The sequence below is a fragment of the Xyrauchen texanus genome, chromosome 18 (genome assembly GCF_025860055.1).
Source record: "Xyrauchen texanus isolate HMW12.3.18 chromosome 18, RBS_HiC_50CHRs, whole genome shotgun sequence".
Taxonomy (NCBI): Eukaryota; Metazoa; Chordata; class Actinopteri; order Cypriniformes; family Catostomidae; genus Xyrauchen; species Xyrauchen texanus.
In genome coordinates, this window is record NC_068293.1 from 38,452,205 (window position 1) to 38,477,717 (window position 25,513).

Sequence of the window (25,513 nt, forward strand, 5' to 3'; positions counted from 1 at the left end):
AACATAAACATATATGCTTTTTATTTTTTAGAATGTTTATGTAGAAATGAACATTAACCAAAATTAATTCAAGAATTGTTCATTGTTAATTCATGCTTATTAATACAACTTTACTGAAAATGTTTCCGCATTTACAATATTTTAAAGTTTATATAGGATATTTATTGTTGAAATGGACATCAACAAATTGTGAGAAGAACATTCAGAAATATATACAAATTATAGAATAATAGACAGAAACAAGGTAATAAAATAGAATGCAACGGGGATTCATTTACATGCAAAATATGGTTTATACAAAATAAATACAATTGTCTCAAGTAATATATCAGTCCTTACAGTAATAAATGTACGCTATTGGTTCTCTGATCCAAGATTCAAGTTTCTTTTAGCCTGAAAGCTATACATTGTCAAAGCTATAGTAACATTATATACGTACACATTTACACATACTCATGGGATTTCATTATTAAATTATTATTAAAGAAGAAATAAAGGTAGTGGTTCATGTTGTACTTTTTACACAGATGTGTATGGAAATTTTATGCAAGTTGCATCTATCTCTCTCTCTCTATCTCTCTCTCTCTCTCTCTCTCTCTCTCTCTCTCGTCCACTCTGTGGAGTAGGGGAAGGCGGGCTGTCCAGGAAGGAGCGTAATTTCCAGGGGCTGATAAATAGGGTCCAGTTTGTCTCTCTCTCTCTCTCTCTCTCTCTCTCTCTATCAGCTCGCTCTCAACATGGAGCCCAACAGCCCCAAGAAAATTCAGTTTGCCGTTCCACTTTTCCAGAGTCAGTTGGATCCCCAGGCGGCTGAGCATGTAAGTAGAGAGAGGTCCTTTTATTACATTGTGCCTAATGGAGACTGGCCTGCAGAGGTCTTCAGCTCCCTTGAGACCCCCACTGAGCATCGGGTCAGTGCAGATTGCTGGCAAAATCAGATTTATTATATGATGTCATAGATGAAGTTCTCTGCAGGGATTGTAGTGCTTTGTAAATATGTCATTTTTTTGTCTTTGTATGTGGGCAGTTGGCACATAACGTGCCCATTGTCTTGTTTGTTTTTTTTTTTTTATCAACATCAAGACTTTAGGTAAAAAATTATATGAATGTATAAGGGAAAGTGTATATCTTAAGCCATGTAACATTTTTAATCAGCTTTTTCCTATTCAGGTAGTTTATTTTAAATTGTACTGAGCAATAACAAATGAGTTTTAAAGAGCAAATAATGCAAAAATGTGAGTTCATAAAAGCTGCATGCATAATAATTATAAAACAATTAGCAAAATATTGTTAAAAACAGTTCTCTGCATCAAGAATGGATTTAAGTAACTAGTTCTTTTCTATTGTCGTTTGTAAATCGTAGTGCATGCAGAAGAATAGACAATTGTTGTGTTCCAGCTATATTAAAAGCTGTTCATTGATGGCTCCAGCAGTGAGGCTGAATGTCAGGCAGTAAAAGTGTTTGATGTTGGGTGATGTTGCTGACAATGTCATAACAGGAAAGTACTGATTTTATGATGATGGTGGCTTGTCGAATCAGTTGCAGTCTCTCTTGTGCTGAGTAAGTGCTCCAACACTATAGACAGTATCCCCTCTTTTGCTACTTGGACCCTCTTTAAAGGTATAGTTCACCAAAAAGCGGAATTCTGTAAGCATTAACCCTCATATTGCTCCCAACACATTTGGCTTTCTTTCTTCTGTGGGTGGTGAGTAAATAATGACATATTTTTGGGTGAACTATACCTTTAATAAATTAACATGAACCATTGCAAGATATCTGCAGATCAGAGCACATTAAAGTGACCCTGATGTTCAGATACAGTGTGTTTTACACCGCAGGGACTGAGAACTGATCGCCACTGTTGAGTGTGAGCTCATGTTGTTCCACATGTGTTGAGACAGCATGTTGTAAGATCAAAACCTGGCAGCCTTCTTCACGGAATTGATTGTATTGACCCTATTGAATCACCCAACTAGCGCTGATGTCGAGACATGTAGAGTTATGTGGGGTAAATCAGTCAGCATGAAAATTTGTTGCATCTGTTATTGTTGGGTAACTTGTATGAAAAAGTGTCATGGCACTACTCAATCTAGTCTCATTGAATCATGTTACTATACCTACAGTATGTGTTTGCAAAATGAGTTTCATGTGGCTCTTTGTATGCATTGCAGCACCCTCCTGGTGAAATGAACACTGAACATGCTATGACTTTTATTCACTTTCACAGCAATCACATGTAAAACGTTGGAGTTGTCACTTCCACTTTTCGCCCTGTTTCTTACACAATGGTGTCTTATGACATCAAAAAGTGCATGACTTGGAAGGTGATACATTTACAAGCTTATTCGGGCACGATTAAATTGCACGGTAGCTCAACTGATAGAGCGTTGCATTCACGATGCCAAGGAGCTGGATACAATTCCTTTCACGTGAGGCAAATGTATCATAGAAGCACCACAAAATTACTTGGCTGCTTTAAAAAAAATTGCCTTTTTAATTTCACAAGGTGCATGAACCTTTTTTTGAACTTGTTGGTTGGGATTAGGTTTAAGGTTTAGGGTAGGAAGGTTAGTTTTGTTGATTTAAATCTCAACAGAGCATTAACCTTTAAAACCTCATCTGTTTGGGAGGACTTTTAACTCGCTTTTAGCATCGCGCAGGAAAGACACAATATCATTTTACAAAAATTTCGCCACAGGCATGTAACTTACATGAGATCAGGCTGATAATACTACCAATGCCTTTTGGCCATGTACTGTACAATGATCAATTTGATGTCATCATAAAATGCCAATGAATGCACACATGTGATTGCAGAATTAAACTAAAGGAAATGTTCACCCAAAAATGTATATTCTGTCCTAATTTACTCACCCTCTTGTCAATCTAAACCTGCATTCTTTTGTCATATTGCAAGTATTCTGAAGGCAGGCAACGCAAATAATTTTGTGCTCTGTGTACAAGCTTCTTTCATGAATGTGTAAACGATTAATTTGACCGAAAAATCACTGACATTTTTGTTTTTTTTCTCACCAAAACCTGACGTTTGCCTTCAGAAGATTTGACTACTATTATGATACTTTTGGATTATTTTTGAAACTAAAGTGAATATCTGCTATTGAATTGAGGTGACGGACCATGATATTGATTTATTGTTTCCTTTTTTTGTTCCTCACGGGTTTGGAACGATGTGAGGGTGATTCAATTATGACTAAATGTTGATTGTTCATTCTTAGGTGAAATTTTCTTTCAATGTCCCAAGTTACCATGTTGCTTAGCAACGGTACATCTAAAGATCAGCAAATTAACTTGCTTTCTTAGCGGAATAATTGTTTGTCCCAACTCTAATGCTTAAAACATTTAACAGTTTATTGAGCGTTTTATTATATTGTTGTTGCCACTGTTTTTTATTTTTTATAATGTTTTTATGATAAGCCACTCAAGACTGTAAGTTACAGGGATTTTACCATCTTAGACTTCACTCCATGCCTAAGAACACCTCCTACCCATGGTTAAATGACTGTAACTCATGGCCTATCTTGGCTTTTTGCTTTTTTGTGAAAGGAATATCACTACTACTACTATTTTTCTTTCTTTCACTCCCTGACCACAGATTCGCAAGCGCAGACCAACTCCAGCCACACTGGTCATCTACAACGAGCCCAACGCATCAGGTAAGAGCACACCTAACATCCAATATTACAAAGTAGCATGCTTCTTTATAGAGACTAAATTCAAACACGGCCATGTTGAACCACAGCCCTTTTGTGTAACTTAAATACATGTAAATTCATATAAAAATCTTCAAAGAGCAGCCTGGCTCTTATTAAACATGACCTTTAGGTTTAAGTTCCTAATGTACATTGAATGGAAACGCTTTTAAACAAAAACACATTTGCATAGGAGCCGGCTTTGTTGTTATGAAAATATACCCTCTCCAATTTTCATGTACAATCATTATATGATATTGAGGGAGGAAATGTACTCTTCTTGTATTAAGGACAACCTGATATGTCCGCCGAGATCATTTCGTGTCAGAGCGTCTGTGATCTTGCTTTGGGTAACAGTGCAACACACTGGGAATGTGGCAATGGTCTATCAGCACAAACAACCCACTTATGGTGTCAGCATATGGGACTGGCCAGGCCGTGCAGACTGTTGTTTGTTTGTTTGTTTGTTTGTTTGTTTACTTTATTTGTACTCGTAGGTAAATTTGTTTTACAGTGCAATGACATTCTATTCTATGGCATCCAATACAAAAAACACAAAACACAGGACACTACACTACACATTAAGGACAGATAAAAAAAATACTCATAAACTTAGTGAAGTGCTCTCAAAAAGAAAATGCTCTCAAGAGCATTTCATATAATCTTTTTAACGTCTTAAAATCATAAGACCCCTAGTACATATCTGAAAAAACACCTCTACAATTTGTTATGCATATCAATCGCATTTGTTACGAAGCTGCTTTTATATCTTTTCGTTCTACACCTAGGGTCTTTATACCTCCTCGCAGACGGTAATAACTGAAACTCATTTCGCAGAGGGAGAGAGTCATCATTTAAAATTGAAAGGGCCATCCTTTGTAATTGTTTGGCATATAGTGATGCCACTCCTGATTTTGACTCGCCTATCAAACGGCCAGACCATTTTACTATCTGGTCTAGCTGATTTTTTGCCTTTAAGGATATATGACCGTACCACACTAAAATGGAAAATGACAAAACAGATTCTATAAAAGCATGATAAAACATCTTCATTATTGTTTTATCAAGAATTAATGCAGATAATCTCCTTAGGCAGTACAAACGCTGGTGCCCCTTTTTGTTCAGAGCCTCACAATTCTCTTCAAATTTTAGTTTCTCATCAATTATGGTCCCAAGGTATTTGTATGATTGTACATACTCTATTTTTTGGCCTTTAATTAAAGTAGGATCACTTGGATGAGTACTTTTCCTAAAATCGATGAGCATATCTTTGGTCTTTAATATATTTAACTGTAAATAAGATTCATCACACCAGTTTTCAAAATGCTCAATAACTGGACCATGTGAGGTCTCATTCTCCTTAAGTAAACTCAAAATTACTGAGTCATCCGCATATTTTATAATAAATCTGTTCTCATACATGCTTTGACACATGTTAGTATATAAAATAAATAAAAGTGGGGACAGCACACATCCTTGAGGAGACCCTGTAGAGGAACTCATCTGTTTAGATAAGACACCATTAACTTTTACTCTTTGTGTTCTATTAGTTAAGAAATTCAAAATCCAACCAATCAAATAAATTGTTGTACCATAGCCCTGTCTTCTTTGAAGCGTAACTTGTCTCTTCCGGAGCAACTGGCTGGGTGAAATGTCAGTTTAACCTCAATATCTGCAGATACATCTTATCTGGGGGTGGATTTAAGGGTTATTTGGAAAAAACTGATAGGATGTATATTGTTGAGATTCATTTATACCTAGACCTGGCAGATATATTAAATATTTAACATATATTTGCGATTATTGCTAGTAGAATTAAGAAAAACTGTGAATGTTGCAATGCTTTTGATGCACTAATGTATATCTGGCCATTAAAGTATTTAACAAATTTTTTATTTTTTACTTAGCATAGTTTTAAAATCCTTCCTTGTCAAATGTCCTGCATTAAGATATGTTTTAATAGTGTCTATGATTTAAAGCTGAGTATCAGTTCTCATCTCATCTCCATTTCAATGAATCGATTCAAACTCATTTTTCAATTATTTATTTATTTCATCACTCAAAAATATTCACTGAAGTCCCTATGTGGCATTTCTCATGAATTATTGTTATTATTATTATTTTTAAATAAATATAGTAAACATAGCTGTTTATTATTTTATATTGTGATACATTATGTGTGCATTTGAATTCAAATATACATTTTAATTGATTTTACTTCTTGCATTAGACATTTTGAATGTACTTGAGTGTGTTTTTGTTTGAAATGATGATTCCTTTGTTTTCTATAAACCATTTTAAAGCAAATATATAAATATGAATGAAATGCCAATCACATTAATGTCACCAGTAAACACACTAACCTTGACCCTAATACCACTCAGCAGCCCACACAAGAGCCAGTGTTTCGGCAGGCTAAAAGATGTGAAATCATTCATTGCAGAGTCAATAATAATACAGCCTTCAACTAAGTCATGTCGTAAGGTTCACTTTCAAAAGATTAGCGCACATGAATGCCACCACAATGTCGTAATTACTGAAACTCGGATTTTCTTTAAAGAGATGCACTTACTCACTGAAGTTGTGTAAGTCCGCCAATAAGATTAGAGCTCACCCGACTGAGAAAGTGCTTTCCAATTTCGTGCGCAGTACACATCAAACAGTCATTGAACGGACTGTGGGCCTTCCGTGGGCATGCTGTCTGAAGTGGAAGTCTTGAACTGACATCTGTGTGTTCTGGGCTTCTGTTGGCAGAAAACTACTACTTGTCTGTGACATGGCAAAGATGGCTGGTCTTCATGATAAAGCTTAACCAAACCAATCTTGTTGACGCCAGCATTGCCGTCTGGCAGTTCTGCTTCAAAAGAGGGCCTTGTTTTAAGCTCACGAATAATCTCCAGCTTCCCTTTACTAAAAACATTGACTTTTTCCTCGCTGTTGCCAGGTCTGTCTTCAGGGCCATGCGCCATGTCTCTCTGTTTTTTTCAGCATCTCGCACAGAACTGACGTGTTTTTTAGGGGCCGTTAACACCAAATACGTCCTTGTGGTAAAGAAGGCTAGATGCTGTTCCATGTATAGAGCAGAATGCATGTGTCTGGAGATGGCTTTTTAACTTGACACAGTACCTAAACATATAATTTCACAGAAAGAAAACGAAAAGAAAAAAAAACAGCGAGATGAGGCATAACAGTCAAAGAAATTTGCATGTTTATTTAGAAAAGAAGTTGACAAACTACAGAGCCTATTACAGGACAGGCAAGGATTTTATCTTATTTATTTTTTAGTTTTCTGTTCCCTCACAGTTATTTTGGGATCCCTCAAAATAGCTTAATCCATCCCTTACGAAAAATTAACAATGGTTTTACTACAGTAACCATAGTTCAAATAAGCTATTAATACCATAACCACAAAATTTACCAAGGTTTTACCACAATAACTATATTTGAATATGGTTTTGATATTTGTAGTATAACTGTTGTAATAATACAGGTAAACCAAAATTGTAGAAATATAATCATTCTACCAAAAAACAAGGCTACTGCAGTTTTATCATAGCAACACCATGGTTAAAGTTTAGTGCATGTTTCAAAACCATGATACCTACCAGTTTTACTATAGTGAAACCATTTGTTTTCGGAAGGGCATTTGTCTTTTTGTTGCTGATGTTTGTTTGCTTGTTTTTTGTTACTGCAGTAAACCCTTGGTACATTTTGTGGTTATGGTTTAGGCTAACTACAAATACCATAGTTTAATCATTTTTACTATAGTAAATCCATTGATAATTTTCATAAGGGATGGATAAACCTATTGCAAGGAAACCTAACCTATACACTACCACTACATATCTTTCAGAATATAAAAAACATGGTAAATTATTTGCGAGGGAATGCAAACAATTAAGAAGACATGCAAAACTTATTGCGAGGGAATGCAAACTATAATTGTAAAGGCATGCAAAACTGTTTCAGAAAAAATTGCTTCGCAATTCTAAACAGCATGGAAGGACAAAAGAAAAAATTTAAAACGCCAAGTTAGAAGACCTTGGACTTTTTATAAAGCGCCTTGAGAAACTTGTGTTCTGTTTCATACTTTGGGCTGTCTAATTTTAATTTATTTCTTTTTAGTACAAGAGCGCATTTGGTCTACACGTCCCTTTACTCAACAGAGATGACATGCTCTTCAACAAAGTCTTCCAAACCTGACAAATGATTGGGAAATGCTTTTAATTTCAGAGCAGTTTGTTTTTGTGCCTGTAGGTCTCTGCTTATTGCTGAGTGATTGCTGCGTGGTTATTGAAGTTTGTGGTTTTGCATGAAGAATGGCTGCTTATTTTTCCTGCTGGTTTTGGAGGAGGTGGAGACGCACAGAGTTGCATTCACTAAACAAGCACCTCTTTGTTTGGTTGGCATTTCTTCATTGATTCAAAACACTTGGAATGGGTCCTTCATAAAGAACGTTTTTGAAGCTTTATGGACTTACGTCACAAGAGAGCTCCTTGTCATAAACCTGGGCACTCCATAACTTGTGAAAGAATATGAAGTTGAAGTACAGTGACCTGGCATGTTATTAGAGTGGTAATTTGGTGCTGTTTTTGTGGTCCAGAGTCTGTGGCTTTTGGCTGGGACGTTGTGTGCTACCCATCTTTGTAACAAAGTCCTTATGTGTGGAGCCAGTGGACTCATAAAAGCAGATTTCTTCTGGCTACTGTGGTTTACTGTGTGCCTTTGTTTCTACTTAGCGTACGGTCTGAAATCAGACTTCAGCATTTGCTCGGACACTGACGATGGACTTAAGTGGCTATTAGGTGAGAGAATAGAGATGCACTGAGGCTTTAAGAGAAATCAAGGGCTTTTAAAGGGTTATTTCCACCAGCAACATCAGTATGAATCAGAGTTGATGCATTAAAGGTCCACACAATGCATAATTGTTTTGATTGTATGAATGTATAATACGAAACAAAACATGTAGGAGAGAAAAAACTCTTAAAGATCTCAGTTATTGTTCACTCAAAAATCAATACTCTTCATCTACTCACCCTCATGCTGTCTCAAACTCGCATTAATTTCTTTGCTCTGTGGAACACATACAAAGGTTTTCTGAAGGATGTAAGATTTTTTTGTTTTGGACCCCACTGACTTACATTTTAAGTCAAAAACACCTCATACATTCAAAATATCAAAACATCTTTATTTGTGCCCTGCAGAAGACAGAAAGTCATACAAGTTTTGTACAGCATGCAGAAATGGGTAGTAACATGCTACATCTACTGAGTTACTGAGTAACTTTAGGGGAAAAAATTTACTTTTAGAGTAGGTTTAAAAGTGGGTACTTTGCACTCTCACTCAAATAAATTTTGAATGAATTTATTTGACCTTTACTTCATTACTATGGGCTGCGTTCCTGTCATTACATTACTGGGTTTAATTTTAATTCATGCGTAATGTATTGAGAGATTATTGAATGGTACTTTTACACTGCGTGCTCTGTCACAGACTGTCCATCACTGCTGCAGCACCAAGCCCTCAAAGTGAAACACTTTCTTTACACTGCACAGTGAAAAAGAATAGTTTCATCATGCAATGACTTAATTTAACACCAAGACAAGCTGATATTTTAAGATATAAAATCTCAGCATCAATTTAAGGCATTACGTCGAGGTATGTTGTGGCTCTAATGCTAACGTAGGCTTTTCTGTGTAATGTGATGGTCATTTTCATGGTGCTTCTGTAACTGGGTGCACATTTTTAAATCAGTGCAGCAATATATCAGTGCGCTTTGTCCCGCGTTCTGCATGTCATGAGCAGTATTTATGCATTTACTCCCCACCCTCAGCTACTTCAGGCTGATTAACTGTATAAATGCATGTAAACATCCAAGTTAAGTGTAAATGCCTTTTGCTCTACCGAACGCGTGACTGACAACTGGAGAGCGAACATACAGCCTTTCTGCACGTGCAGCCGTGCACAGCGCAGGGCGCGTGCGTGAGAGATGTGTACACAGCTCTGGGGCTGTTGCAGAAACAACGTCACATATGAACTTTTAAAATACTTGGGCCTTACTTGTTGTTCTTTCTGTTTGTCATTTTTAATATATATGTTAATATAAAGAGTAAACATATTTTATCAAAATGTATATTATTGTATTTATTTGCTATACTTTTGAATCTTTAAACTCCAATACAAGCTGGGCAGCGTTTGTGGGTGCATAGCGCCCTCATCCGACCAAAGTACCATAACGTACATGTTATAACTGAATATTTAAATCATCCACAGAATTATTATCATTTCCACTGTGTGCAGAGTTAAAAATAATATCACCTCAGTGAAGTATTTAGTAAATAAATAATTATTTATCTTAATGGCAAAATTATGTATAAACATAAATAAAATGTACACTCGAAATTAGAGTGCATTGTGGGTTAGAATGAGTGAACAAAAGTAGGGAACGAGTGGCTCACTCAGAATTCAAACAATCCTAATTACTATATAGGGGATAGGGAGCAGTTTCAAACACAGCGAGTGTTCCATGGGGTTGGTGCCCTACGCAGGCTGCATATTCTGCATTTCTGGAGTGGCGGTACTGCTGTAATAATTTAAATTCTTTCAACACTGAAAACAGTAGCTACACTGAAATAAGAATCCATGCAGGACTTTAAAAACGATAAAATAGAGAATGAAGGCATTAATAAAGAATTATCTTGCTTTGGTTTATATTTCAGCATTATATATAGTGTCCCTGTGGGACATTTTCATATTTTCACTGTAATAATTACTAAAAACTTTTCCAAACCTCTCTTCTTATTTACAAATTCATCCAGATCTGACAAGAGCCCTTAAAGAAATAGTTCACCCAAAAATGGAAATTCTCTCATCATTTACCAACTTGCCATCATAGATGTGTGACTTCTTTCATCTGCTGAACAAAAACAAAATATTTTTGGAAGAATTTCTCTGCCCTTTTGGTCCATAAATGTGAATGGGTGCCAACATTTTTAAGCTAAAAAAAAATCAAATAAGTCAGCATAAAAATAATCCATAAGACTCCAGTGGTTAAATCAATATCTTCAGATTCACTTCTGAAGATATGGATTTAACTACTGGCATCATATGTATAACTTTTATGCTACCTTTTGGAGCATCAATATGTTGGCACCCCTTCACTGGCATTGTATGGACCCACAGAACTGAAATATTCTTCTAAAAATCTTAATTTATGTTCTGCAGAAGAATGAAAGTCATACACATCTGGGATGGCATGAGTGAGTAAATGATGAGAGAATTCAAATTTTGCGTGAACTATCCCTTTAAAGTGATAGCTAAGCCATAATTTAATATTCTGTCATAATTTCCCTACCTTCATGTTGTTCCAAACCCGTGTGACCTTCTGTATTCCGTGGAACATAAAATATGTCAGACAGAATGTTAGAGACTGACAGCCTAGATCACCATTTACTTTCAAAATATAGAGAAAAGAAACATTCACTGAAAGTAAATAGTGACTCAGGCAAACATTCTGTCTAATACCTCCTTATTGTGTTGCATGGAAGAAAGTCATACGGGTTTGGAACAACATGATGGTGAATGATGACAGAATTCCCATTAATAATAATAATAATTATGTAATACATGTTCAATGTGTATTATGTAATGGAATATAGGGGAGTAAACGTCTATTATGTAATTTGTGAAAGTAACGAGTTACTCACTACTTGAGTACTCTTTTAATTGGATACTTTCTTACTCTTACTTAAGTAGTTATTTTTGTTAGTACTTTTACTTCTACTTGAGTAATTATTTTTGTAAAGAAATTTTACTTTTACTTGAGTACAGTTTTTGGCTGCTCATCCCACCTCTGCATGAGGGTGAGTAAACGATAAGGGAATTTTTATTTTTTGGTGAACTATCCCTTTAATAATGTTAACTTTTAGAAACACATTAGCATATAGATGACTTTAAAGCTAACAAACATGGACTAAAATTTCACAGGTTCTAACATTGACATTAAAGTTGCTCTATTTTTTTTCCCCCTTCAGGCGATGATAAACAGACTACAGGCAGTCAAATGGAGGTGAGTATACTCAAAAAGCATCTTGCCGGTCTGCTATAACAGACACAAGACATAAACAAGTGCATTGGATTTGATTTCACTCGCTCCTGTCTGAACCAGCACCAAATAAAACATCACAAGGTATTCCTTTTCAGCCATATTAGTGGACATGGCAGTTTGTAAGCTAAGCCTCGGGCTTGTGCTCTGCAGAGCTCCCGTGTTAAGATGTTCAGCAGAGGGCTTTGGAAGGAGATGGATGGAGCTCTGATGCAGTTGTCATGATTACCTGCTGGAGCAAAACTCCTGAAATAGAGTCTGCGTGAGATCAGATACCCCTCTCTCTCACGCTGTGCTTTTTCACTTTCCCTGTCAGGCCCAGCTGTCTCCCGCCCAGAGGAAACAGAGCGTCTACACACCACCTACAATGAGAGGTATGTGCCCACACCCATCCATAGTCAACCGTGTGACTTTTTAGGCTCTTATGTAATCATATATTATGGGTCGTTCCACTTATGCATTATGTTTTGGTCTCTGTAATTTAAAAATAAATAAATACGCTTGTGTTGACATTTTTGGAATTATTTCTCTTTAAGGGTATACCAGACGTTCAAAAATATGTTGTGAACCATCCCAGATGTGTGATTTTCTTTTGTCTGCTTGCCACAAACAAAGATTTTTAGAATAATATATCAGCTCTGTTGGTCCTCACAATGCATATTGGGTGCCAAAATATTTAAGCTCCGAAATCACATAAAGGGAGCATAAACCCATATCTTTTGAAGTGATATTATAGGTGTGGATGAGAATAATATTTAACAATAACAATATTTAAGTCATTTTTTACTATCAATCTTCACTTTCACATTTTTCTTCTTTTGTTTTTGCCGAGTGACATTCTTTGTGCACATCGCCACCTATTTGGCAATTAGTATAGTAATAATATATAAAAAAGGACTTAAATATTAAACCACTGGAGTCTTACGGATTACTTTTATGATGCTTCTAAGTGCTTTTTGGAGCTTCAAAGATCTGGCCACCATTCACTTGCATTGTATGGACCTATAGAGCTATAATATTCTTCTAAGAATCTTTTTGTTCAGCAGAAGAAAAAATTTATAAACATTTGGGATGGCATGAGGGTGAGTAAATTATGAGAAATTAAAAATTACTGCTTTAGTATTTACACAATGGGTGGAACCTCACTTGATGGAAATAAAGAGTTGAAGTTATAGTCATTGCTCAGAGAAGTACTGAGAACTGTCTTAGATGATGGTGTCAACTTGATGTTCATTTTGTTTAATTTTAACTATTTTAATCATCATTTGAAATAATATAATTTCTGTAATTTTACAGGATGAAATGTTTTAGAGTGAGATAAATCAACTATTAACAAACAACAGCACAGAGTTCTTAAAACTTTTATTTTTTTTTTTTAATTTACTGATGTTTGTGCTGCTGTGTTCACACCATAAATGATGTCACTTCCTGGAGGATGATAATGATATTATTAAAGAACTGGCTTTTGTTAATTAAAGGGACACTGTAGAAGACTAACAGGATGGAAAGTGCTATTAGGGACATAGGAAAAATCGATAAATTGATTACTTTTAGAAAACATGACATAAAATGGCAGAATCTGCTCAAACAATTATTAAAAATTTACAAAGAAAACCAAATAAAAGGAATTTAGTCTTTTGATATTGTGTTTAATATTCTATCTAATATGTTAAGACATAATCGACAGGGACATGAAAATGTACTGCATAGTAGGAATGACCCATCAATGCCATGTGTGTATGATCCACAGTACACATACTCAATCATGACATCTTCTTCATTAACATTCAAACTTCATACATTTTAATGACAGAGGAACCCTGGTGACCCTCAGTAAGCTGCACACACTGCTCCTGCTTAAGTCAGTGATAACAATGCAGTTCTTCCTCTGTTAACTATAATGTACATGTATATTAAGACACTATACTGCCTGTGCTGCTGTCATGTGTTATGAGAAGTAACTTCTTTCAAAGGCTGAAGTATTTTGCACTGACACTGGATCAGTGCAGTGCTGTCAGGTCAAAACATGTTTCTTGATTTGACTTCCTTATTTCAGATCTTGCCTGTATTTATTTTGCTCTTTGATTCATTCATTTCCTCTTAATCGGAACTGTTTTCTCCTTCCTGGTTTTTAGCTAAAATGATTTCGTTAATTATTTGTGGAGTTTATGTATTGTTTTTAGTAAGATGTCAGCAATGAATCCAAGTCCACATGCTAAAAGAAAAATACTTTATCATATTTTAAGCCACATTTTAGGGTGTAAATCCCAAAATATGATAGTGATAGGCTATCAGCAATTCTCCATGACAATGCAAGCCTCACAATTTCCTTTGGTGTGTCATACTTATATAAAACCAAACTTTAAGGTTAATCTCTTTGAGATTTTATACTGAGGAATACTTAATCTAGATCCACACTGGCTGTGTGCACACTGCAGCTAAATACATTGACTATTGTGTGCCTAATTCCACAGTTTGGTTATTTACAGGAATGCCAACTTCATTCTTCAACTGAACTTACTCCTGACAAATCCAGGTAGTGACAATCACATTTACAGTACGTTTAAATCTTGCACTGCAAGAATACATTTTCTGGCTCAATATATTTGTCTTGCTTACCCATTGAGCACTTTATTAGTAACATATATACACCTGATTTAATCAGCCAATCAGGTGGCAGCAGTGCAATGCATAAAATCATGCAGACATGGGTTAATGCATCAGTTAATGTTCACACATTTATGGCTGTCATCCACACTGGAAAGGCATTGAAAATAGAGACTTTCGACAATGCTTTTCATAACTGCATGCTTTGAAAAACGACGACATTAGGAAACTGAACTGCTTAAAGAGCTGCTTAAAAACCAAAACACAATAGTTTACTAAAAATATGTCTCTACTATTTCTTTGATCAAAATAGCTATATCCAAACAGGTTAAACTTTCGGCATCCTTGTTTCTTGTACAGCAGTGAGACGTCAGAAGGTTATCACTATATCAACCATCATAGATTCCAGAGTGACTCATGTAGTCAATACAGACATGGAATGATAATTTAGGATACACTCCCGTATTTAAATGTAATTGTCACTTCCAAAACTTTGGTGTGCGTGGCAGCGGTGTGCACATGGCCACTGCTTTTCTTTTCCTTTAGGGTTCCCACTCTAGTACCAGTAATGTCAGACATCTGTGTCATTTTATAACTCTCCCTTTACCAATGCTCATTCAATGTTTGCAGTCGAGGTTTTAAGACAATGAATGGGGAGGGAGAGTGGTGAAATCTGCCTCGCTGACTCATGGGCATGGCCATTTCCTGGCATGGACGTGCTAAATTAGCTTGATCTATTGATTAAAGTGGGGGGGTGAGGGGGGTATACATCATTCGAGAAAGATGGCCTCAAATGGATAGCCTGGCAGAGCAGTTTTGAATGAACACTCAGCATCATTTTGGTAGGTGCGAGGCAGAAATGTCTAAAGCAATCTGATTTGCGGAAGTGCTAAACTAGCTGGCAGTGCTGGACATGGGCTGTCATGGTGCAGTGGGCCTCAAAGTCTTCCTTGTTCCCTCCCTTTGCCAGGGATGCAAAAAATGTATGAGAAGAAACTTAGTGTAATGTCAACAGTAAATCAAAGTTGTCCCTACTTACTTTCTTAAAGGAATATTCTGGGTTCTGTTCAAGTTAAGTTCAATCAGCTGCTTTTGTGGCATAATGTTGATATCCATGAAAATAAGAAAATAAAAATAAAATAAATCAAGGTTACAGTGAGGCACTTACAATGGAAGTGAATGGGGCCAATTTTGGAGTATTTAAAGGCAGAAATGTGAGGATAATAAGTTTACATGAATTCTTTGTTAAAGCTTGTGTATTTTTGAGCTGTAAAGTTTTTACGGTCATTTTAGGGTTTACAGCATTACATCGATATGGCAACAAAGCTGTAAAACTGGCTATAACTTTACGTTTACAAATTTACATTTAGAAATATCTTACAATGTCTAATGGAATAAATACTGCAGATTCTGGATGTAAAATGGGATGTGCAAGTCATTTAAACTTTTTCCAGGGTGAAACTGCAGAGTATTTTCTCTGCTAATGAGCTAGAGCTAGTTTATAACTTTGGAATTCCTTTTTTTTTTCTTCTTCTGAATCTCTGTGAGTTGTTGGAAGTTTAAATGGAATTATTTTTGTTTTGATTTAAAAGTTTTTAAGTCATGTTGTTTTTTCTTTTTCAAGCTATTGATTTATAATAAATTCTTTCACAACTAAATTCTTATCCCAAGCGTTAGTAACACACATAATTATGCCATTACATCCATGTATACATCAGACAGCAATGTTTACCATTGGATGTCTGCAGAGCTCAAACCTTCTGAAAGCTCTTAAGCTGCTTTTAGGCCTGCTTAATGAGAGAGGTACTGTATCAGCTTACAGGACATTAGCTCTCTTCTCTGATAAGTTGCTAAGAAAAAGAGCTGGGTGATATACCGAATAGTCACGATATAGTAAACATGTATGCTCAGGAGGGGCATTATAAAAAAAAGCAGCATTTTCATTATCTTGATTATTGAATTTTTTTATTTAGCCATTAAGTGTCATGCTATTAGATTAGTTTTTGTCTTGCAAGAATGCAAAAATGCTGTTAGAGCTGGCAACTACTATATACAGTGTATATAATATATATATACACTCACCTAAAGGATTATTAGGAACACCTGTTCAATTTCTCATTAATGCAATTATCTAATCAACCAATCACATGGCAGTTGCTTCAATGCATTTAGGGGTGTGGTCCTGGTCAAGACAATCTCCTGAACTCCAAACTGAATGTCAGAATGGGAAAGAAAGGTGATTTAAGCAATTTTGAGTGTGGCATGGTTGTTGGTGCCAGACGGGCCGGTCTGAGTATTTCACAATCTGCTCAGTTACTGGGATTTTCACGCACATCCATATCTAGGGTTTACAAAGAATGGTGTGAAAAGGGAAAAACATCCAGTATGCAGCAGTCCTGTGGGCGAAAATGCCTTGTTGATGCTAGAGGTCAGAGGAGAATGGGCCGACTGATTCAAGCTGATAGAAGAGCAACTTTGCCTGAAATAACCACTCGTTACAACCGAGGTATGCAGCAAAGCATTTGTGAAGCCACAACATGCACAAACTTGAGGCGGATGGGCTACAACAGCAGAAGACCCCACCGGGTACCACTCATCTCCACTACAAATAGGAAAAAGAGGCTACAGTTTGCAAGAGCTCACCAAAATTGGACAGTTGAAGACTGGAAAAATGTTGCCTGGTCTGAAGAGTCTCGATTTCTGTTGAGACATTCAGATGGTAGAGTCAGAATTTGGCGTAAACAGAATGAGAACATGGATCCATCATGCCTTGTTACCACTGTGCAGGCTGGTGGTGGTGGTGTAATGGTGTGGGGAATGTTTTCTTGGCACACTTTAGGCCCCTTAGTGCCAATTGGGCATCGTTTAAATGCCACAGCCTACCTGAGCATTGTTTCTGATCATGTCCATCCCTTTATGGCCACCATGTACGCATCCTCTGATGGCTACTACCAGCAGGATAATGCACCATGTCACAAAGCTCGAATCATTTCAAATTGGTTTCTTGAACATGACAATGAGTTCACTGTACTAAAATGGCCCCCACAGTCACCAGATCTCAACCCAATAGAGCATCTTTGGGATGTGGTGGAACGGGAGCTTCGTGCCCTGGATGTGCATCCCACAAATCTCCATCAACTTGTAATTTGTAACATTATAAATGTCTTTAATTCTTCATCGATTTAACCTCTTTGTTGTTAAACAAAAGCATTAACTTTCTAAAACCAAAATGTCTTGGTGTTCTAAAACTTTTTACAGGTGGTGTATATATGAACATGATTGAATATCATTCTTTCTTAGGTTGATATAGGCCATTTAAGAGAAAATATACAAACATAAATTTGCTCTGAAATATTGTCTAAAGGGTGAAAAATACAGAGATATGTTTTAGCTATATCGTCCAGCCCTAATCTCAACAAGCAAAAGAAGCATGTTGTAAAATAGGCCTACAGTTAAAGCCTACACTACAAGTTTATCGTAAATACTGGACTTTTTGATAGTGTATATATACTGTATATTTCACTTGCTTGAGATACACATTATACAGCACACATGCATCTCATAAATCATTAAATGTTCATTTCACAGTTGATCGTTGTGTGGAGTGCAGATTAATTTCATACATTTGAATGGGGTTGAAAGGTCTCACACTTTCACACACACTGCACACCTGCGCTGATAGCCTGTGTCCACTGTGTGGCGCTGTGCTGTGTATTCTGTGTTGAGTGCAGAGCTGCAGCTGGTGGTGGAGCAGCACTTTCAGAAGCAGGAGCAGCAGGAGGCGGGGCTCTCTGACAGCCCAGACACGCCCAGTCCAATCACAGCACAGCAATTTGACAACCAAGCTCAGTGGGCCAATCACAACAGCTCAGAGCCCAATGGCAATGAGTCTTATGTCAGTTCTGAGGGGCAGCCAGGCAGCAGTGGGGATGGGGGTAAGTCCAGAACAAAACTGGCAAGTACGAACAACAACAAAGTGAGAATATTGTTGCTTTTGTGCAGTATGGTTAGGACTATACAATCCCATGTAACAAAGACAGATCAACTCCCATCTGTTGAATTTTTTTTAAAATTTAAATAAAAAATTATGAAAATGATTGAAAGACCTACTATATGAAATAATCAAATGAATATATTGTTAATAAATAATAGGCTGTTCCATGAAAAAACAATGATTGAAAAAAAAAGAAAGAAAAATATTATATTCACATGTTGTTTTTTTAAATGTCCCGTTATTACTTAAAAGCTCTTAGGGGAAACCATATTTTGAAGTAAAAATTAAATAATTACATTTCCCACATGGTTATATGTGTGTGTGTGTGTATATATATATTCAGAATATTATATAAAACAATAATTATTGTGAGAAACTTAATTTCATTCATATTCACTGTCATAAAACTAGTATTGCATTTAAATATTTTTGGTGAAAAACTCAGGTGTCATTCATAAATTAAGCCTGTTCTTAATAAGTTACTTTTGGAAATGCTTTTTAAAATTATTGTTATGAAAAAACGATTATATAAATGTAGTACTAGTTTTGTAAAAGTGGATATCATGGAATGTTTTTAATAATAATTGTTGTGTTTTTATCAAACATAAAAACTAAGTTGATAATTGTTGATTGATTTAATTATTTATTGATTTTAATATTTCAAAAATAAATTGTTGCATTTGCTGTTGATTTATATACTCATTTAAATATTTGTAAATAAATTGTTGCATTTAGCTTTTAAGTATTTATTGATTTAATTGTTTCAAAATAAATTGTTGCATTTAAATGTATTTATTTAAAAATATATTTATGCATTTAACGTAAAAAATGTAATTGATAAAATTATTTCAAAATAAATTGTTGCATTTTAATGTAAATTAATTTTCTTATTTCATAATAAATTGCTGTATTTAACCTTTATTTTTAAATTTTTTTATTTAATTATTTCAAAATAAATTGTTGCATTTAAATGTATTTATTGAAAACTTAATTTCTGCATTTAATTTCTAATTATGATTTAATTATTTCAGAATAAATGGTTGCTTTTAAAGTTTGATTTATTTATTTTTATTGTAATTTTGAGTGGTTGGATCCTCCTGTCTACAATAAGTTTGTACTATAAAAGTTCACCACTAAGAGATGTAGACAAGCTGATTGTTCTGATGGTAGATCTGCTGGACTTTACTGACAAGACTTTTTGTCTCTGTCTCTCCTCCACTTTTTTTTTAAATCCTCATTCTTTTTTTTTCTTTTTTCAATGTTATTATTACCATTGCTTTGTATATCCATATGCAGGAAACACACCAGACACTTCAGGAAGTGAGCAGAAAAACTTGAGCAGTCCTTCATCTGTCTCTCGATAGCTGAAATAACGTACTTGGCACTCTGTAGACCCTTTCCAAACATTACTGTACCCTCCAATCTTTGGACTTGCTCTTCCTCTACATGCACTGTACTTTCTCAACTCTTTCTGTGTTCACTTCCACATCAACAACTTATTTTATGTGAAATGAACTGCTTGTTTTTCACTTTCAGTTCTGTACCATTAATGACCTGTCCTCTTCATTTTTCTATTTGATAAAATTTGAAATATTTCCAATGTATATCTGTGGCATCAGAAAGACAGGCAGCATATTTTTGGCACTTTTAAGATCAGTTGTTGCACTTTGTTTGGAGCTTGAAATAAAAAAAAGAAGAAGAAATGATAAAAATTACTTTGAGTGAGTGATATAATGTGATATAATCGAATGTTACTGTTCTTTTGGTCCTACACTGCCACCTTCAAAATATTTGATCTTACTCATGAATAATTGGTTGAATACATTATAAGTATATACATGCATTGCATTTAATATGGCTTAAAGATTAAGTGGGTACCAGTCACTTTCACTAGCTTTGCTTCATTTATGCTCAGTTCCAGAATTTTTTTTTGACGGTGCCAAACATTTGAACATTGGCTCAACAAATGGCATGAGTTTGGGGCGAGACAAGCTGTTTATACAAACTTGTTCGAAAACAGTAATTCATTCTGTAATTCTGTTAGCATTTTCTAACTATCTGATTGTACATCAAGTATTCTTCCCCATGAACATATAGGATGAAATTCAACCTTTGAATGAATTTGAACTACCTTAGTCTCATCTTTAAATATTCAACTGGGTCTTAATGTGGTAAGTTTTGTCCTGTAGTGGGTGAGACAGTGCCTGGTGCATGCTGGAACTCATGGTTTGTTCATCCTGCAGGTAGAGAGCACAGTGATAGCCAGCAGGAGGAGAGAGAGAGCCATCCTCCTCCCAGACTCTCTCAAAAACACCTGGACACTCTATCAGAGGAACCTGGAGATCTGTCGCCACGACGCAAAGACACACCTTACCAGCACCAGCCACCCTTCATTCCTGGTAGGGGCAATATTCATGAACACAAATGAATGCCACAAGAAATACATGAGGTAATATTTGAAAAAATATTTTTGTTTTTTGTTGATCCTGGAACAGCAGTACTGTTATGCCATTCAGATTTAGGGTAAGGTTTACATAGAAGAAGAAAAAAAGTTAAATTCCAAATAAGAAGTCATACAATTATTTCAATTAGATTTATTTATTTATTTTTATCCCTTTTCTCCCCAATTTCCACTACTTAGTAGGTCCTCATGGTGGCACAGTTACTCACCTCAAAAAAGGACAAGTCTCTGTTGCCTCCGCTTCTGAGACAGTCAATCTGCGCATCTTATCACGTGGCTCGTTGTGCATGACACTGCGGAGACTCCCAGCATGTGGAGACTCATGCTAATCTCCGCAATCCACGCACAACTTAAAGTACCACACACACCATTGAGAGAGAGAGAAGCACTAATCATGACCACGAGGAGGTTACCCCATGTGACTCTACCCTCCCTAGCAACCGGGCCAATTTGGTTGCCTAGGAGTCCTGCCTGGAGTCACTCAGCACACCCTGGATTTGAACTCGCAACTCCAGGGGTGATAGTCAAGGGTCAATACTCGCTGAGCTACCCAGGCCCCTTCAGTTAGATATATTTACATTTCTTCACTGAGCATAAATTAGCTTAAATAATTAATGCCAAAGCAAATGCAGTTGCTTTGCCATTTACATTGTTTAAAACTGTTTTGATTCGTTTTTAGAGTTCGCACTTCTTATTCATTTTCATTACATACTTTTATACGCATTTATTCAGAATTCATAACATTTTCTTTATTTAAAGATCACTACATTTTATTTGATGGAAATGTTTCAAAAATGGAAGCGCAAACTGTGCTTTGGTCAGTCATAATCATGAGACAGTATTTCACTATTATTAATTATTATGTCATATTTATGAAATAAGGCCAAAATTATAGTAAGTCATGGGTATAAAATAAAAGTCATAATTATGAGATATTAAGTCATTTTTAAGACATAAAAAGTCATAATAATTATATAAAGTCAATATGGAATTAAGTCAAAATTATGAGAGTCGTTATGATAAAAATACTAAATTGAGGTTCTTATAATCATGAGATAAAATCAGTTAATGTCATATTTATAATAAAGTCAAAATGATGAGATAGTCAGTCATATTTAAGTGATAAAATCATAATCATGGGATACTAATCTATAAGTAATTCATAGTTGAGTTATATACTCATTGATTGGACGTTTTCTCATTGCGGAGAATTATAGAGGCCTCATGATATGTGTACTAATTGTTTCAAACAAAGTTTTACTCATTTTGAAATACTTGCCTTATTAATTGAATTGCATAGAATTGTATAGAGCAAACACACCCTTGAAAGGAGTTTAAGCAGAAAGAACAAAACAATGTGGCAGAAGTGACCTTTGATTCAACAACTTTAAATCTCTGTCAGTCTCATGACTATAGCTGGATGCACCAGAAATCTTGGTTGAATGGGACTGTAACTGACAATTATGATATCTCATAATTATGATTAACTACCTCGTAATTTTGACTTTTATACCATTATTAGGATTTGTCAAGTTATAATTATGACTTAGTATCCCGTAATTATGATTTACCAAAGCACTTTTTCCCATGCAGTGAAAATAGGTTTCCATAGCAATACAATTGAAATGCATTCATTTTAAAAATAGACTGAAATATTTTGTGATTGACAGACTGGGGTTTTGAGCAAGGAAAAAACATTCTTGTCAACATACTTGTGTTGTCATCATTTCATTTAGAATTTCATGGCAGGTCATTCTTGCTCAAATCTCGTTTTCACAGGGGGGAAGCTGCTGACTAACCTGACAGAATCTTCTTCACCTTTCCAGGAGGATGAGGAAAACAGCGGGGAGAAGAAAGTCCATCAGACAGAGTAACGACAAAGTGACATCATTCATAGTATTGTTTGGAAGCTATTTTGGTTACACCTTGTTCCTATTTTTTTTTTTTTCTGTGTTGAAATTGTTAGCAGGTGAAATGTCCCAACTGTGTGCAGATTTTGAAAATGAATGCAGTAATTTCACTCCAAAATGCAATGAGATCTAAAAGTCTGAGTTTATTCATGTAAAGATTGAAATAAACAGAAAGTTTTGGATTTTGAAACATTTATTTTTAGGTCACTAATCAAACATAAGCTAATTTTTCACATTGGCCACAAGACATCAGACTTTTGGACCCCACTGTATATTCTCTATTGTTTTTTCATGTTGTTGTATTTCATCATCGCCTGATGGCTCTTTAGTGTTTTCTATGAACTTCAAATTGTAATATGAAAATGTTACATTACAAAACTGATACTCCGCCAATGTTTTAGCAATACAAGGGGAGAATTGCAAATCACATCCTAACACATTATTTTTTATCACCTCATGTAGAAAGAGCTAGAAGCTTTGTAGGATCTTTCTCTCACAAAAGCATTATTTTTGTAGGTATGGCTGTTTTGTATGCAGACGTGACTCTGAAGTCCCACATGGCTGTTGTACAGCTCGCCGAGTCTCTGATATGAGTTTCTGAAATGTGGGGATCGTACATAGAGTTGAAGCTAGATACATACATACTCACATGGTCATTGCATTATTTTAGATCTGCTATAACATACACAAAAATATTTTTTTAGAATCATCATCCTGCCTTATAATTTTATAATATAAAGTTGAAGACATGGGAAATTTTGTGGTTTGTGTAAATCAGTCTGAGCAGCTAAGAGCTCTTTTATGCTGCTGTTTTATTGAGGTCACTGACAGATTAAAAAAAGTTTTAAAGTTCATTTTTTCCCCAAAGATTATTGCATCCAAATACATATTTCCCTCCTCTGCCAGCCAATTGTATGTGTATTACAAAATTAAATTGATTTGCAACAAAAGTTGTTTTTAAATGCTAAACATGTCTGGGTGAATATAACAAATAACGTTATATTATTTGTTATAATATCTAAAAAATAATAATAAAAAAACAACATCTAAAATTCCCAGAGGAAAAATCTCCTTATTGTAATGCAAAAAAAAACGGGACTGATTTTAATTCATGCAGGTTGAAATAAAAAAAAAATGTATGTGTTCAGAAAGATGATTTTCATTTCTATATTAGATAACTGTTTCCCTTTTTTTCTCCCTTTTACAGTATATTACTGAAATATGAATTTGAGGGGGTTCCTTAATTGAAAATGTCACTGTGCAAAAATGATTAATGATCCAAAAAATAAACCTCTATTTCATGCAAAAACAAAAACAAAAAACAACAACAACAAACTAATATATATATATATATATATATATATATATATATATATATATATATATATATATATATATATATATATATATATATCCACACCAATCAGCCACAACATTAAAACCACCTGCCAAATATTGTGTAGCTCCCCCTCATGCCGCCAAAACAGCGACAACTGGCACCTCAGAATAGCATTGTAAGATTCTTCTCACTACAATTGTACAGAGTAGTTATCTGAGTTACCGTAGACTTTGTCAGTACGAACCAGTCTGGCCATTCTCTGTTGACCACTCTCTTCAACAAGGCATTTCTGTCCACAGAACTGCCACTTGCTGGATGTTTTTTGTTTTTGCCACCATTCTGAGTAAATTATAGAGATTGTTTGCGTGAAAATCCCAGGAGATCAGCAATTACAGAAATACTCAAACAACCCATCTGGCACCAGCAGTCATGCCACGCTCCAAATCTAATTTTTTCCCCATTCCGATGGTTGATGTGAAAATTAACTGAAGCTCCTGACCCATATATGCATGATTTTATGCATTGCTGCCACACGATTGACTGATTAGATAATCGCATGGAGGATAGTTGGTGCCAGACGGGCTGGTTTGAGTATTTCTGTAATTGCTGATCTCCTGGGATTTTCACGCACAATAATCTCTATAATTTACTCAGAATGTTGCCAAAAACAAAAAACATCCAGTGAGTGGCAGTTCTGTGGACGGAAATGCCTTGTTGATGAGAGGTCAACCGAGAATGGCCAGACTGGTTCGTACTGACAAAGTCTACGGTAACTCAGATAACCGCTCTGTACAATCGTGGTGTGAAGAATAGCATCTTACAATGCTATTCTGAGATGCGGGTTTGTGCTGTTTTGGCGGAACGAAGGGGACCTACACAGTATTTGGCAGGTGGTTTTCATGTTGTTGCTGATCGGTGTATAAAAATATACATATTTATATGCAGTACTGTGCAAAAGTTTTAGGCACTTAAGATGTTTCACAAAAACATTTGTCTTAAGATGGTTATTTATATCTTCAGCTTTAGTGTGTCAATAGGAAACATTTATTTTAGACTCCCAAACATTACTTTTGCAAATAGAAAAGCTTAGAATAGAAGAACAGCGTGCTCTGCAAGAGATAACATTGCCCCCAGAGAGCCCCTACTGAACATTGGGTCAGTCTGAGGATTATATGAAGAGACAGAAGCAATTGAGACAGCCTAAATAGATAGAAGAACTGTGGTGAATTCTCCAAGAAGCTTGGAACATCCTATCTGCCTACAACCAAGAAAAACTGTATCCAGGAGAATTGGGGCTGTTTTAAAGGCAAAGATGGCCACACCAAATATTGATTTAGCATGTTTACTGAACTTTGTATTATGTTAATTGATAAATGAAAACTATTTA

The 25,513-nt window shown here is 35.5% G+C and overlaps 1 protein-coding gene across 1 annotated transcript; it reads left to right on the forward strand.

The window, feature by feature from the left end:
- Positions 1–649: 649 nt before the first annotated feature.
- Positions 650–24,117, forward strand: LOC127658506 (protein phosphatase 1 regulatory subunit 1A-like). The gene is made up of 7 exons (XM_052147814.1): positions 650–818; positions 3,615–3,675; positions 11,745–11,779; positions 12,132–12,189; positions 18,154–18,357; positions 20,660–20,815; positions 22,657–24,117. The coding sequence occupies exons 1-7, from the start codon at positions 738–740 to the stop codon at positions 22,749–22,751; spliced, it is 690 nt and encodes a 229-aa protein (XP_052003774.1). The 5' UTR covers positions 650–737; the 3' UTR covers positions 22,752–24,117.
- The last annotated feature ends 1,396 nt before the right edge of the window (positions 24,118–25,513 follow it).

Bases quoted from the DNA above. Each gene is read 5' to 3' on its own strand.
- LOC127658506 (XM_052147814.1), top strand. From the start codon at position 738: ATGGAGCCCAACAGCCCCAAGAAAATTCAGTTTGCCGTTCCACTTTTC. The intron at 819-3,614 runs GTAAGTAGAGAG...CCCTGACCACAG, and splicing joins ATCCCCAGGCGGCTGAGCAT to ATTCGCAAGCGCAGACCAAC. The intron at 11,780-12,131 runs GTGAGTATACTC...TTTCCCTGTCAG, and splicing joins CTACAGGCAGTCAAATGGAG to GCCCAGCTGTCTCCCGCCCA.